This window comes from Mus pahari, chromosome 9, assembly GCF_900095145.1.
Source record: "Mus pahari chromosome 9, PAHARI_EIJ_v1.1, whole genome shotgun sequence".
Classification (NCBI taxonomy): domain Eukaryota; kingdom Metazoa; phylum Chordata; class Mammalia; order Rodentia; family Muridae; genus Mus; species Mus pahari.
The window spans coordinates 90,414,713-90,430,789 of NC_034598.1; the positions used below are offsets into that span (position 1 = coordinate 90,414,713).

Consider the following 16,077-nt stretch of genomic DNA (forward strand, 5'->3'; position numbering starts at 1 on the left):
TGAGTTCCAGGACAGCCAGGGCTATACAGAGAAACCCTGTCTCGAAAAAACAAACAAAGAAACAAAAAAATCTTTACAAAGAAATACTATGTTGTCAAATCAAGAAACAATTCTGTGGTCATATTAATATTAAAATAGATTTATGTTAGTGTAAAAATTAAATAACAAACTATGACATGCTAACATGAAATATTAATAAAGTAAGATGGACTTCATGAGTAAAACCTTAAATGTTAATTTTATCTCCCATAAAATATGTCAGATTATTGTAACTATAAATTTTTTGGTTATATTAGTTGAATACATTAAATAATATTCTCCCAAAATATGAACACATAGCAGTGTAAAAATAGTATATATTGGAAAAGTAGGGTAAAAAAGCCTTGACCCAATTATCTTCATGACTTCATAGAGGAAATCTGTATATGCTAGGGTGCTTCCTCTGGAAGAACAAGATGAAAGTTGTGAATATTTTCTTGGAAAACACAGATGGCAGATAATACAAACTTTTCAATTCAATTTCAGGAACAGCACTTATGGATCCCGGATTTAGAGTTCTCAAAGCAGGAAAACTAGTGTGGTTTTTTGAGATCCAATAATGGTTTATACTACATTATGACGTCAGGGCATGTCCCTCGTGAGTCAAAGTTTTACTTTGTTAAACTCAGAATCTATTTATTTGGAACCTTTAATTTTTCGACAGTGTGGAAAAGTGGTAAATTCTAGGCATAAAGCTCGACACCATAAAAGCCAAGAGCAGGCAAACAGACATCTGGGATGGATGTCTGGGTGCTGCGTGCGCAGTTGGCTACCTTTATCCTTGGTTGGAGACCTATGACCAGAGCTCTCAGGGAAATATTCGGCACAGAGCTAACACAAGGCAGCCTGTTGGCAATAGGAAGTAGGTGGGAAATGAAGCTGAGAGAATTTCTTCTCCTGTTCTGCAGGAGCAAACCATAAGGCAGTGAAGGAACAAACCAGAGGACGAGACAGAGCCTGAAACCGCTCCACAGTAAAGCTATCTTAGTGACAGTGTTCTTTTGGGGGTACACTCCTGGGTCCCCTCAGATCAGGACACACCTGCCACAGGCCTAATGCTTTCAATACTCAGGTGGTCAAGAAGACAAAACAGTACAGCTTGAGGTCAGGGATGCTGGTGCCCCAGCTGCTCTTTTATTGTTAAGAATTGTTTTCACTAGTCTGGGTTTTTTGCCTTTCCAGATGAATTTGCCACTTGGGAGGGAGAAGAAAGCAATCACAAGTTGGGAGGGAGGGAGGGACCTGGGAGGGAAAGTTGAAGAGTGGGGGAGAGAGTAGAAAGGGAGAGGGAGAGGGGAAACTCATCTGGTATTGGGCGAGGGAAAAGGAATGAAGCCCTGAGGGCCAGCACAAAGAATGGAAATAGACAACCTCATGAGATAGGAGGGTGGGGGGGGACGACCCTCTAGAATGCACCAGAGACCTGGGAGATGAGAGACTCTCAGGACGCAAAGGGAAGGGACCTTAGATGAAATGCCTGACAGTAGAGGGAGGGAACTTATAGAGCCCACCTCCAGCAGGAAGGAGGGCCATCCCACAGTCACAACTCTGACTCATAATTATTGCTGTCTGAAAGAATTACAGAGATGGAAATGGAGAGGAGCCTGAGGAAAAGAAGGTCCAGTGACAGGCTCAAAGTGGGATCCAGTTCAAGGGGAGGTTCCAAGGCCTGACACTATTACTGAGGCTATGGAGCGATCACAAAAAGGGCCCTAGCATGACCATACTCTGGAAGACCCAACAAGCTGCTGAAAGAGTCAGATGCAGATATTTGCACCCAACCAATGGACAGAAGCAGCTGACCCCTGTGGTTGAATTAGGGAAGGCTGAAAGAGGCTAAGGAGAAGAACGATCCTGTAGGAGGACCAGCAGTCACAATTAATCTGGACCCCCGAGATCTCTCCAACACTGAACCAACCAGGCAGCATATACCAGCTGATGGGAGGCCCCCAACACACATATAGTAGAGGACTTCCAGGTCTGTGTGATGCACTTAACCCCCAAGAGACTAGAGGCTCAAGGAATTTAGAGGGGGTGGGGAGGAGGTATGGAATATGGAGCAGTCAGAGGGTAGATGGGGGGAGGAGATAAAATATAGAGTGTAAAAAAATTAATTAATTGATTTAAACAAACAAACAAAAAAAGACAAAACAGTGTCATGCTGAGAGAACAGTGCCATGTTCTTAAGGCCGAAAAAACATGGTCTGGAGGAACAGAAAGCAATCCTGGCAGGAGCATGCCCAACGCTGCAGGCTCTTCTACCCGGAGAACCTAGACCACAGGAGGTTAATGTGTCAAAGGCACAGCTACTGTAGCTGCCTATGTAGACCCACTAAATGGCTGAAGCTGAGCACTGAGGCAAGTCTACACTCCACACTAATGTTTCATGGTTATGGGAGTCAACGTGCGGGACCACACTGATCTTTGTTGGGGCAAGATCCCATCCATAAAACTAATTGTGCGTCTGGCACATCAAATGGGAGGCAGACTTGATCAGACAGACCTATAGCTGCTGTGAGTTTTAAAAGGGAACAGATACCGATCTGATAACCTTTCGTGAACTGCCAGGCAGACCCTAAATACACAGCAGCTGCAGGGGACCAGGCTCAGTGCCCAGCTGGCTCTCTGAAGGATATAAATGCTGTTCTGAAATAAGATGCCTATGTATGGCTTTGGACAAAAGCTGCCGACTAAGAAATCTGTCTGAAATACATCAATTTCATTATAGGAGAAAAATGGAGACGAGTAGCCATGAGCGGAATGACTGCTGATAGTTAAACCAAGAAATTGCTCCTGTCCCTATAAGTGAACTTTTCACACTGCCACACAGCAGGAGCTATAATTTAGCAGGAAGTTGTTTGGTAGGCCTTCCTAATCCCTGGGGAACTGCTCCAAGGCCCCAGGGATGCCCGCAATGCAGGACCCACAGAACCCTGCAATCCTATGCTGTTTTTCTCCATACCATGATAATCTAATTATGAATTAAGCACAGTAGGAACTTAACAGACAATAAAAATATGAAACCTAGGGCTGGTGAGATGGCTCAGTAGGTAAGAGCACCGACTGCTCTTCCAAAGGTCCGGAGTTCAAATCCCAGCAACCACATGGTGGCTCACAAACATCTGTAACAAGATCCGACGCCCTCTTCTAGAGTGTCTGAAGACAGCTACAGTGTACTTAAATATAATAAATAAATAAATAATAATAAAAAAAAGAAACATAGAGGTAAAATAGGAAAACACTAAAAGTAATAACAGCAAAAATTAAAGGAAAATAGGAAAGAAAGAATAGAAGTTACTTAAACTTATGAATGAGACCACTGGCCTAGGGGTTCCTACTGAGAGGCCTTAACCTTTACACTAATTTCAGAGAACGTGCGATTTTCTCATGTGTCTGCCATGTAAATGTATCATTTATGATCTCTACCTCTGTCACATGGGTCCCCAGAGTCTATTCCATTTCTAGTCCACTCAATGGTGTCACAGAGTGCAAGGCAGGCTGGAGACTCACCGTGGAGATGGCATTGACCATGCCATTGGTAATCTGGTCTTGGCGCATGTGTTTCACGACGTCAAACTGGGCTGCTCTCTGTTTAGGAATCACTTGGTCTGCAATCTTCTTCATTTCTGAATTAAACTTTTTAAACAAATCTTCAAAAAGAAGAGATAAGAGCTAGAAGAAAAGTACACAACAATTAAGCTTAGGTCTTAATCAAAGACCTGGTTTAAAAAAAATGACAAATTTTAGCAGGGCATGGTGGCGCACGCCTTTAATCCTAGCACTTGGAAGCCAGAGGCAGGCGGATTTCTGAGTTCGAGGCCAGTCTGGTCTACAGAGTGAGTTCCAGGACAGCCAGGGCTACACAGAGAAACCCTGTCTCAAAAAACAAACAAACAAACAAAGACAAAATTTAAAACAGAAAACAATATATTTTTGTAAAAATTCAACCTTTTGAGGAATATATGTCAAACACTGTAGGAACGCTGAATAAGGACAGAGGTGATACCAACAGACATCTGACTTCTAATTTACAAAGAAAGGCACGGAGACGACAGATCTGAGAACACTGAAGCCAGGATGCTAGCTCTCCTTACTACTGGTAGGAAGCAAACTGCCACAGCTCCCTAGAAAACTGGCACAGCACTGCTCTCCAGCGCGGCCCTCCAGAGCAGCGGTGGCTTCAGCACTGGCAGGTGCAGTTGTACACTAAGGAGGTGAAGTTTCTGATTCAGCAGGTCAGGAAGCACAGTCCCCGGCATTTCTAACAAGTCACCAGAAGCGAGGCCAGCCTGGTCTACAGAGAAAACCCTGACCCAAACAAACAAAATGAGGTGTGTGTGTTGGCGGGGGTGAGGGTGGGAGTGGGGGAGTGGGAGTCAGAGGGTGGGGGCCAGGGTTGGGGGATCAGTTTCCTACTGAAATCTACATTTAGCTGTATAAGCACAGTACCACCAGCATCAGCTATAAATTCCAACCTATACAAGTAATATTTAGATCAGCTGAGATAGCCTTATACGAGTATATTAGCAACCAATGAAAATGAACAAAAGACTAGTACATCATGGCAAGGCCTGGAAAACAAAACCCTTAAGGAAAGAGATCATATACAAAGCCTCGTCTGTGTTTCCTCTCAAATGAGGCTCAAACTCCAGGAACCCCCATGTCTGAAGGCACAGGCACGTAGTACAAGAACAGGGGACCACAAAAGACACAGTCCAAGTCCTACAGGTGACTTTAAGGCCAAATGGGGATTATCTTGTGAGTTTAGAATTCTTTAATCTTTAACACTCACAAGTTTTATTGTCTTCCCCCCATAGACTGCTCAAGAAACAGTAAGAGACGCCATGAGAAAGACATCTTTGTTGGGACAAAGGCAACTGAACTCTATCTAGCCCCCCATATTTTCTTGCATATGGAGCAATGTGTAAGCAGCTGGGCAAGGGTCAGGAGACCTCCTGTCTAGCACGTCCAGGAGGCCAGAGCAACCTGCAGTCAGAGAAGGGCAGAGGTGGAAGAGGGACCCTCCCTTGCCATCCACAAGCCTTGCACCTACAAACAAGGAACAGCAGGTTGCCACTGGAGGAAGACCAGCAATGTTCTGGTCACTAATGTCAAGGGAAAGGTGCAATGCAGATGCAATGCCAAAGGGATGGGGTGGGTCCCAAATCCAGCTTCCTTGGGGGAGGAGCAGGAAACCTGCTTAGGCCAAGGATCACTGCACAGCTACACAGCAGAGGCCTAGGGGTCAGGAAACGGAAAACTTTTCTTTACAAAACTGGGAACAAGGAAGAACAGCTATCTTCATATTTCTACTCAGCCCAACAGTGGAGGAGGCATGCAGTTCAATGGGGCAAAGGGGGGTATCAATAATGGGAAGCTGTCTTTACTTGAGGATAGCACATCATGGACAGAGAAGATCACAGGGACTCTAAAAGAAACTGCATTATGAAGAAGACGTCATTTTAGCAAGCTGGCAAGATACAAGTCCAGTAAACAGAAAGCAAATATATTTTAAATAATGCCAAGAGAAATGATTGGACTCTCAATAGGAGATCTCCACAGTCACCTGTGTAAATGACTGTTTAGAAGTTAGTTCTCTCTACATTGTCCTACAGATTCAAATGCAGTCTTGGTTTAAAAGCTGCCAGTCACTTATTTGATTACTCGTATGTTAAGAAAAATGGAGAAGCCAATGTCAAATTTAAGTAAAAAATAGAAACTAAAACACATTTCACTGTCTCTGCAACAAACTGAAGAACTAAATTATTCTTCTGTAAACTCTTTTTTAAAAATCATTTTAGAGGCCATGTGTGTTGCCATACATGTTTCATCCTAGCACTGGGGAGGAAGACGCAGTGGATCTCTGCGAGTTCTGTACCAGATGGGACTACATAGTGAGAATGTCTTTCTTTTGTCTTTTTAAATAATTATTGCTAGCAAAAAAAAAAGAGAAATAAAAAAAATTATTGCTAGCATTTCTTCTTACCTTCCACATATAAATTATGTCTCAATAGAAACAAAGAGATGATGATGAAAAGTATTATCATAAAGAAAATAGTGAAAAATGGAACTAATCGTCATCACCTGAGAGAGCCATCAGGAGAAAACCTGGTCCATTTTAAAACAGAAGAGCCGGGACTCCAGCACCTGAACCCAGTCACCGTCCTGGACAGCACAGAGAGGAGACACTACCAGGCACGTTCTTCCTGACAGGACACACCCCATCACCTATCAAGTTGCCCGGCCAGAAAAAGAAATGACCAAGAGCATCTATCTGGTCTCTACAAACTCCCAGTTAGACATGTTCACACATGACACATGGGATGTTCAAGAGCATCATCTACAAACTCCCAGTTAGACATGTTCACACATGACACATGGGATGTTCAAGAGCATCATCTACAAACTCCCAGTTCGGCATGTTCACACATGAAGATACACATCCTCAGGAGGGTGGGTGTCATGGCACATTTCTGCAACCCCAGCACCTGGGCAGGAAGAGGAGGCTAGCCTAGGACATGCAGTGAGTTCAAAGCCAGTCTGAGCCACAACGAGATCCTGCCACACCCCACAAACCACCCCAAAATCTCCAAACAGGTCTAAGTGAGTAGCTCAGTGGCTTAGAGTTTGGATTCTTTCCCCACTACAACAAACACTTAGTAAGAATATGTAAGAGCTAATTTTAGGTGTCAATTCTCTCAAAGCATTTCTGTAAGGGACTAGCATTGAACCAGTAAACTGAATGAAAAAGGTTGACCTTCATTTTTACTTGACGTGGGCAGGAGTTATCTAACATGGAGGGCCTAAACAGAACAGAAAGGCACAGTTCTTCTCTGCGTCCCTAGTTCCTGTGCTACAGGCAGGGCACTGGCTCCCCAGTTCTGGGTCCTGGATTCACAGCAGTGGACCCTAGGTTCTCAGGCCTGTGGCTTTAGGCTTTGATATGTAGCACAGGCTTGGCTGTGGTCAGTTCTCTAGATATAAGACAGACCACACACTGACTTCTCTGGTTCTCCAGTTTGCACACAGAATATCATAGACTTTCAGTGTATTTGTAACTACATCAGCCATTGTTGTAATTAATTAATTAGTCAATTAATTAATTATTTCCTCCTTCCTGATTCTATTTCTCTTCAGAGCTACCAGCCAAACCTAGAATGTAGGAAATTCCTTAGAACAAAATATTTACTCTTTTTTGAAACACACACACACACACACACACACACACACACACACACACTCAATCAAAAGGAACCTAATATACAAATCAACCAACTGCAACAAGTGAGCCATAATAAATAGCTCACAGATCCTTAATAATAATAAGAAATTACTCTTTCAAAAGCCTAGGTCTGAAAATGATACTTAAGCAGCTCTATCCTTTAGAGATATATCTTATGTCCACATAATGTACTTTTCTATCTGAGATACTGAAATAATTTGATGACTGTAATCTGTCTGAACAATCCGATTGAGAACCGGGGGGGATTTGGGTGTTCCAGAGGATGATGCAAACAGAACAAGATGAACTTCTATAATCACTGAATATATGAGAGCTGATTTTACCATTTTATGTTTATATGTTTGAAGATTTCCATGTTAATATTTTTACTGAAATACTTCTCAAAGATACTTAGAAATAAATCTTTTGAAAAATCTTATTTGAATTTATGTGTGAGCACACATGACCATGGGAGGCCCTTAGAGGCTTAGATCCTCTACGCCTGGAGTTACAGGTGGTCCTGAGATGCTGAAGAGATGCTGGGAACCAAACTCTGACCCTCTGGAAGGACAGCAAACACCCGCAGCGGCCAAGCCATCTCTCCACCTTCAGAAATAAAAAGGTTTGGTGGTGGTGGTGGTGGTTTTGTTTTGTTTTGTTTTGTTTTAAAGAGGGTATAAGACTTTCATTAAAGAAAATTAGAACTCTTTAATGGAAGAGAAAGGAAACCTAAATAAGATTTATGAATAAAGAGACTAATATTTTAAGTTTACTAGTTTTCTCAAAATTTTATCTAATGGAAAATCCTGAGAAAATTTTGTATGAAAATTCGCAGAGTAATTCTAAGATTTATAAGAAAAATCCAAGAGCATAAAGGCCAGGCCTTGTGGAAAGGCGAGAGAAGTCTAAGCAAAGGCCTAGAATACAGCCTTGAGACAGCCATTGCCACACATGACAGCACACAGCCTTGAGACAGTCTCTGCACACATTACAACACATTACAACACATGGCTCTGGGACAACAGGCTACCCATCTGGAAAAAATGAAAATGGATCATCATTATCATCATCATCATCGTGATGGTTTGTATATGCTCGGCCTAGGGAGTGGTACTATTAAAAGGTGTGGCCTTGTTAAGAGTAGGTGTGGCCTTGTTGGAGTAGGTTTGTCACTGTGGGTGTGGGTTTTAAGACCCTCATCTTAGCTGCCTGGAAATCATACTAGCAGCCTTCAGATAAAGATGTAAAACTCTCAGCTCCTCCTGCACCATGCCTACCTGGATGCTGCCATGCTCCCAACTCGATAATAATTAACACTGAACCTCTGAACCTGTAAGCCAACCCTAATTAAATGGTGTCTTTATAAGACTTGCATTGGTCTGTTCTCAGAAGTAAAACCCTAACAAGACAATCATCATCATCACCATCACCATCATCGTCATCTTCACCCTCCTCCTCCTTTATTCTTTTTGAAGCAGGGTGTCATACCTGACTGGCTTCTAATCTTGCTCTATATATAGTATGCATGAGTTTGAACTCTAAAAAGTTTATTTTACTTTTATTTTGTCTGCATGTGTGTCTTTGTACTACATGAGTGTCTGGTGCCCACTGAAGCCAGAAGAGAGTGTTAGAAACCCTGGGACTGGATTTACAGACAGTTGTGAGTTATGCCATGGAAGCTGGAGATCAATCTCGGTTCTCTGGAAGAACAGGTAATGCTCTTAAACTCTGAACCACCTTTCCAGCCCCTGACCTTGAACTTCTGACCCTCTTGTGCCACAGATGATCCTCTTTTGGGTCTTCTATCTGCGCGGAACGGGTTTCTGGTTGTAGGTGGGCAAGAGTGGGTGTAGCACTCTTGTCTCCACCTCCCAAGGTTATAGGCAATGCACCACCACACTGTGTTACTGTGGTCCTGGGACTACAGGTGTGCTAGGCAGATACTCTACCAACTAAGATAAGTTCGCAGTCCTGACCTGGGGTTCTTTTCACCACACAGAATTGTGTAAAGAACAAATGCCAAAGATGTTTATTTCACAAAAAAACCAAAAAATACTAAAAAGCAGAGTGAGCAAGGCTGACCACAAATTGGTACATGCCAAAAGGTATCAGGAAGTTAAAAAAAGAAAAAAAAAATACATGCAGGCCTTTAATCCAAGCACTCAAGAGGAGGATGCAGGCAGATCTCTGAGTTCTGAGTTTGAGTCCCACCTGGTCTACAGACTTTCAGGACAGCTGAAGCTACACAGAGAAACCCAGTCTCAACAAACAAACAAACAAACAAACAAAAGAAGAAGAGCAACAACAACAACTTACACTAGGAGACAGATGATAGCTATGCATATATAACTAGTTAAAAATAGGACCTAAAACATACAAAAATGTCTCCTTGAGCAAATGCAAACAAGCTATTTCAAAGCAGAGGCAAAACAACAACAGAAAAAGAGCATAATCTCATACGGCAAGTACGGAATGCAAATAAAGGCATACAAGGCGTTACTCTGGAACCACCAGAACAACAAACTCATAAAAGTCAGGGCAGAAGCCATGGTGGAGAGGACCAGGAATGATCAGCAAGGCAATGCACACACACTTTGCAACTGACTCCAGGAACACAGTCTTCCTGCTAGGAAGCAGAAATGGGAAGAACAAGATTAGGATGAGGAAAAGGGAAGTATACACAGTTCTTTACTGGTACACAGGGCAGAACAGTATATTTCATGGAATATAATACAGAAATAAAAATATACTATGGTGATACACAATACTACTGAATCTCAAAAATAATTATATGATATAAATTTATTTTATAAAGCTCAAAAATAAACAAAACATATATTATAATGAAAGGTTTTAAATTCTGCAATCAGGGCCAGAGGCACAACCCAACAGCTAAGAGCAGTGTGCTGCCCTTCCAGGGGACCTGAGTCCCAGCACCCAGAGTCAGCAGCTCACACTGTCCTGGAACTCCAGCTTCAGGGAGTCTAGCGCATGCAGCCTTCATGTGCATCTGTGCTTATGTGCACATGCTCACATACATATGCAAACTTAAAGGTAACAGAAACAAACCATGAAAACAAAAGAAGCACTGTAATTAATCAAGCAATAACAAAAGGAAATATCTCTCTAGGAGCAGAGAGAGGAGAGATGAGCAATAGGTAAATGGAATGGTGCTGGCAACAGGCTAAGCTAAGAAAGCTTTCGGTGTTCATTTTATCAGTATCCTTCATAATGTCTATGTGTATATCTTTAATTTTTGCTAAGAATTACATTAAAATAAGTGCTTATTAAATAACGAAGTTCACATACTTTGGTCCTGAAAACCAAGAAAATGGCTAGAAGAGGGAGTGCTAAAACCATGTAAAATGGTTGTTTCAGAACTAGAGGGCAGCAGCACCTTACGGACAGACTTGCCTGCAGACAGAGCTCACGTCTGAACAAGCAGGGCATCGTCATCTTTGAAGGCACTAGTAGGCAAAGACTGGCTCCATTTCTTGTTTAAGACTTTTCACCTAGGAGTGAGCCACACTATGAAAAGGAGATGAGGGGCTAAACTGCAGAGACTCCCCTCCCACCCCCCAGGACTCACTCACTTCTCCTCTTGGGTTTACTGGACAAAGAACCAGAGAAAATGCAATCCCAGGTAATAAATATAAACAGCTAGAGAATAAGAGCAAGTCCTGGACAGGAGAGCCACAAGGAGTAACTCCAAATTATAGAAATACACCTTGCCCCAATCTCTGGGTAACCCTGAACTATAAAAACTGTATGTGGTATAGGGCTGGGCCCCTGGCTCCTAAATACGGACAGGGCTTGTGACCATTTTGATACAGTGCACCTGTGCGTCTAGGCCTTAAGTCATAGAGTTTCAGTCTTGCCCATGAGAACTCTTATCAACTGTGAAGTCACCAGAAAGTCAGCCCTGAGAGGTTGCATCCCCACTGGGCCTTGCTCTTCGGCACACCCTCTAGTCATCTACTAGATGACCAACAGCTGTCCTCCCCCAGCAGCACATGACACAGGCAAAAAGCCCAGTTCCACCTGAATGCCTGACACACAAACCGTGAGGTCTAAGAAACCAGAGCTGCTGCTTAGGGCAAGCAACAGAGAACCAAACGATTGGAATCCAAAGTTCACGGACAGAAAAGACTAGGTAGCTATTACACTGGGAAAGAGAGCTGGCATACTTCTTCAATAATAAATGCAGTAGATACTACAAACACCAATCTCCATTCACAATTATATTCACATTTTCCACGTAAATTTTCCTTTTATTAACAGAAGAAAAAAGTTCAACAAATCTGTTTGTGACTTAGGTAAATTAGCAAAACATTTCAATGGCTCACTTAAAGAAGAATTCTGAGATTCATTGAAAACATTTATGCTGAAGTTTCACTGAATCCCACCCGACTATACTCCTGAGTGTTTTAAACAGGCAAGCAGACTTGTGAAGAGTTAATCCAAACAACCAAGTCTTCCTTAACTGCAAGACAACTATCCAAAGTTGGACCATTTTTAAATGCCGTCCCTCTTAAGTTGGACACATCCATCTACTTTTCTACTAAAGCCAAGCCTGCAAATCAGGAAGCCAGGGTCCTGGACTTGCATTTACAAAAGTGTTCTAAAAGAAAACTTCCTCTCTGAGCACTTAATCCTTTCTTACAGCCAGGCCCGGCAGCTTCACTCATGGGAAGAAAGAACGTGGGAGTGGAAGCAGGTGCAGAGGGTGAGGGCTAGAGAAGCAGCTCCGGCCACTTCCTGTGGGCAGGGCAACGGAACCTGCATAAGCATCCTGAACAGAATCAAGTGCCCTTAACCAGACCGCAGAAGCCCAGCGCTCCTTTTAATTAGCCCCTTACACTTAGCTGCTTTTGTCTCAAATTATGAAAAAGTGTTTTGGGATCCCAGCTGAATCTTTTGTGGCCTCCTGATTCAAACACAAGAAAATGTCCCCAGTGCTAAACACTAATGAATAGGAACCTATATTCAACAAAACTGTTACAGGAATACATTTCTCCTCTCCTAAAGTTTCAACTCTAGAGAAATAATGCTGTCCAGTTACCAGAGCAAGGAGAGGCTGCAAGGCTAAGCCGTACAATGAAGCACAAGACCTGGGTTGGAAGTAAAATGAGCACAAGGGTAGGAAGCTGCGCTAACATTTAACACTTCTTACTGAGGCCTTTCCTCCTGCTGAAGGCAGACACACCATTGAGAAAATCATATTTCAGGGAAAACTGCTGACAGCTCATCAATTGATTTTCAATGAAAATGCTAAAAAAAATTAATAAAGAAGTTAAGCCGTTGAAATACAGTTTCACCAATTAGCTTAATGTCAGAGAATTCTAATTAGGCGCCTTGAGATTGCTATTTAGTGTTTAAGCCTTCACAGTGCCAAATTCTCCTTTTCACACAAACTGGTTGCAAAATTAAAGACATTAGGCAGCCTTAATTACATTATCAGAACAGCTGGGATTAGGCAATCTCTGAAGTCAGGACGGCATTCTTTTGTCCCTGGACGGAAATCCCTGGCTTTCCAGGGTGCTGGATTTTGGTGCTATTCCATATCTCTCTCATACAAAGCAAGCTGCCTTAGAAACAATAAAATTGCAGACAAAGAACGGAGTAATGCTCAACAAATAATGAACACATTACCAAAAAAGAAAAGGTAGGTGCAAAGATTAAGCCTGAAATCAGTAGGTTTTGCTAACACCTACTGGCAGCCGGCCTGGCAACCCTCTGGTGACAGTCAGACTGAGGGAAAGCTCACTGGGCCAGTGGAGACAACTCTGTTATCTAAAGCTGAAGCCCATTTCCCAGCCTCATCCCACGGGTGAGTACCAGCAGCTATTGTTTTTATACATTCTTGCCAGCACAATACCTGCTCTGTGCTTATGCTGTTCACTAAGCTATGTGTTCTCGCTCATGGGAGTCCTCTTTTTAACTTTCATTTCTTAAGCAACAGGACATCCTCTGTAGCCTCATCCTTACTCCCTTCTGTAGTCCTCAAAACAACCCATTTTTTTTAATTATTATTATTTTCTTTATTTACATTTCAAATGCTATCCCGAAAGTTTCCCATACCCCTCCCCCCACCTCTGTTCCCCTACCCACCCACTCCCACAACTTGGCCCAGGCCTTGCCTTGTGCTAGGTCATATAGAGTTTGGAAGACCAAGGAGCCTCTATTCCCACTGATGGCCGATTAGGTCATCTTCTGCTACATATGCAGCTAGAAACACAAACCCAGGGGGTACTGGTTAGTTCCTGTTGTTGTTCCACCTACAGGGTTGCAGCCCCCTTCAGGTACTTGGGTACTTTCTCTAGTTCCTCCATTGGGGACCCTGTGTTCCATCCAGTAGCTGGCTGTGAGCATCCATTTCGGTGTTTACCAGGCACTGGCATAGCCTCACAAGAGGCCGCAATATCAGGGTCCCTTCAGCAGTATCTTGCTGGCATGAGCATTAGTATCTAGGTTTGGTGGCTGATGATGGGATGGACTCCCGAATGGGGTACTCTCTGGATAGTCGATCCTTTCATCTTAGCTCTAAATTTTGTCTCTGTACCTATAACCTTTCATGAGAGTTATGTTCCTTATTCTAAGGAGGAATGAAGTATCCACAAATGGTCATCCTTCTTGATTTTCTTCTGTTTTCCATAATGTGTCTTGGATATTCCAAGTTTCTGGGCTAATATCCGCTTATCAGTGAGTACATATCTAGTGACTTCTTTTGAAAACAACCCATTTTTTAAGGACTCACTTAACAGCTTGGTCTTTTTAATAGAAAAGTGGTGGAAATGAGGATTAGTAGCAGGAATACTGTGAATCCCTTCAGAGTGAGTAGTTGCTCTGAATGTGCTAACCTTTAACCAAACAGCTTCCCCAATTCCCGACTCTTCCCAAGTCTAAAACTGTTCTAACTCCTGAATTCTAATTTTCAAATTAGTCGTGGGGCTAGAAAGATGGCTTAGTGGGTAAAGGCACTTGCTGCCAAGCCTGATCAATTCCCAGGACCCACATCATGGAAGGGGGGAACCATTCTGCAAGTGACCCCTGAACCTTCATGATATACACATACACATGCCAACACACACACACACACACACACACACACACACACACACACACACTCAATGTAGTAAAAAAAAAAAAAAAAAAATCAATCTTAGCTGTGGAATGTGTTTTCCTCCCAGCTGGCAATCCGCCCCCTGGATCACTGCTCTCACCTCCCAGGCCAGCCCATTCTTGGCCTGCTTATCTCCAAACCTGTCTGCTATTGAAAATCCAGTTCACAACACATGGAAAATGAAATCCAAACGTGTAAACTCTAGCAATCCCATCTCTGCCTAGCTGATCAGCTCATACAGTTTAATAGATGAGCTGGGGCTGGAGAGATGGCACAGAAGTGGAGACATTCCTGCTCTTGCAGAGGACAGAGGATTCTCAGCACTCACACAGGGCAGCTCACAACCGCCTGTGACTCCAGGGGACTTGAGGCTTTGCGCCTCTGTGGGCACCTGATGTACACATGGTGTGAGCAGGCTCTGTCTCTGTCTCTGTCTCTGTCTCTGTCTCTGTCTCTCTCTCTCTCTCTCTCTCTCTCTCTCTCACACACACACACACACACACACAATCTTCCTCCTGTATGCCCAGCACCAGCGCCTAGGAGTAAGCCTGGAATATAAAGGTGTCTAAGAAATATTTGTTAACTGAGTAAATTATATCACTCAAAGCCATGCTGCACTTCCAACATTACAGGGAACAAGGGTAAACATCTCAACAAAAGATGTCACAACACATTACAGGAATATTTGGAACACAGACTTTTCACAATAAGAAAACAATCTAACTTGTGAAAAATTATACTTCAAACTACACACAGACTCTATTAGATTGGGATGTGTTCATATCTAAAATGACAACAAAACTAATTTTATCAAAGAAAATAAAATTCTTCATGAAAACCATTGAAGTACCTGTCCTGCCAACTCCAGTCGCTTGTTGCCGTAATAGTCTCTGTCATCGACCTTGTTGTCTCCTTGGGCCAGGATCACCCTTCGCACCATCACTGCAGTGTAGATACACTTAGCCCGGAAATTGAATTCCTTCACCTGAAAGTCAGAAATCGGAGAAACATTTTGAGATGGTGTATCCTAAATTGAGGTGCCTCGAGAAAAGAGTCAATGTTAGTACATTCCAATAAGAAAGCAACGGACTGTTATAATGCTCACCACTTTAGGAAATCCAGCTAGTCTAAACTTCCCAAGAGGTATACGGACTTTCCATCTCCACATTTACTGCCTGAGCTAGTTTTCCTTCAAAGACGTTATGGTAACTGCTTCACTTCCCATGTCCTCCATGCCACTTAGCCGCTGCCCACTGAGGACTGCCAACCACTGCCCACTGTGGATTGCCAGCACTGCCTACTGCAGACTGTCATCCACTGCCCACTGAGGACTGTCAGGCGCTGCCCACTGCAGACTGTCATCCACTGCCCACTGCGGACTGTCGGCCACTGCCCACTGAGGACTGTCGGCCACTGCCCACTGCGGACTGTCGGCCACTGCCCACTGAGGACTGTCGGCCACTGCCCACTGTGGATTGCCAGCACTGCCTACTGCAGACTGTCAGCCACTGCCCACTGAGGACTGTCAGGCGCTGCCCACTGAGGACTGCCGGCCACTGCTCACTGCGGACTGTCAGCCACTGCCCTCTGCGGACTGTCGGCCACTGCCCACTGCGGACTGCCAGCCACTGCCCTCTGCGGACTGCCGGCCACTGCCCACTGCGGACTGCCAGCCACTGCCCTCTGCGGACTG

At 43.5% G+C, this 16,077-nt stretch overlaps 1 protein-coding gene across 1 annotated transcript in view; it reads right to left on the reverse strand.

The window, feature by feature from the left end:
• Polr3b (RNA polymerase III subunit B) overlaps positions 1-16,077 on the reverse strand; it is a 104,876-nt gene that overhangs the window by 54,302 nt on the left and 34,497 nt on the right. The window contains exons 12-13 of the mRNA XM_029542033.1: positions 15,235-15,369; positions 3,550-3,711 (exon numbers count right to left, since the gene is read on the reverse strand). Coding sequence (XP_029397893.1) covers positions 3,550-3,711; positions 15,235-15,369 — 297 coding nt within the window. The remainder of the gene's footprint in view (positions 1-3,549; positions 3,712-15,234; positions 15,370-16,077) is intronic.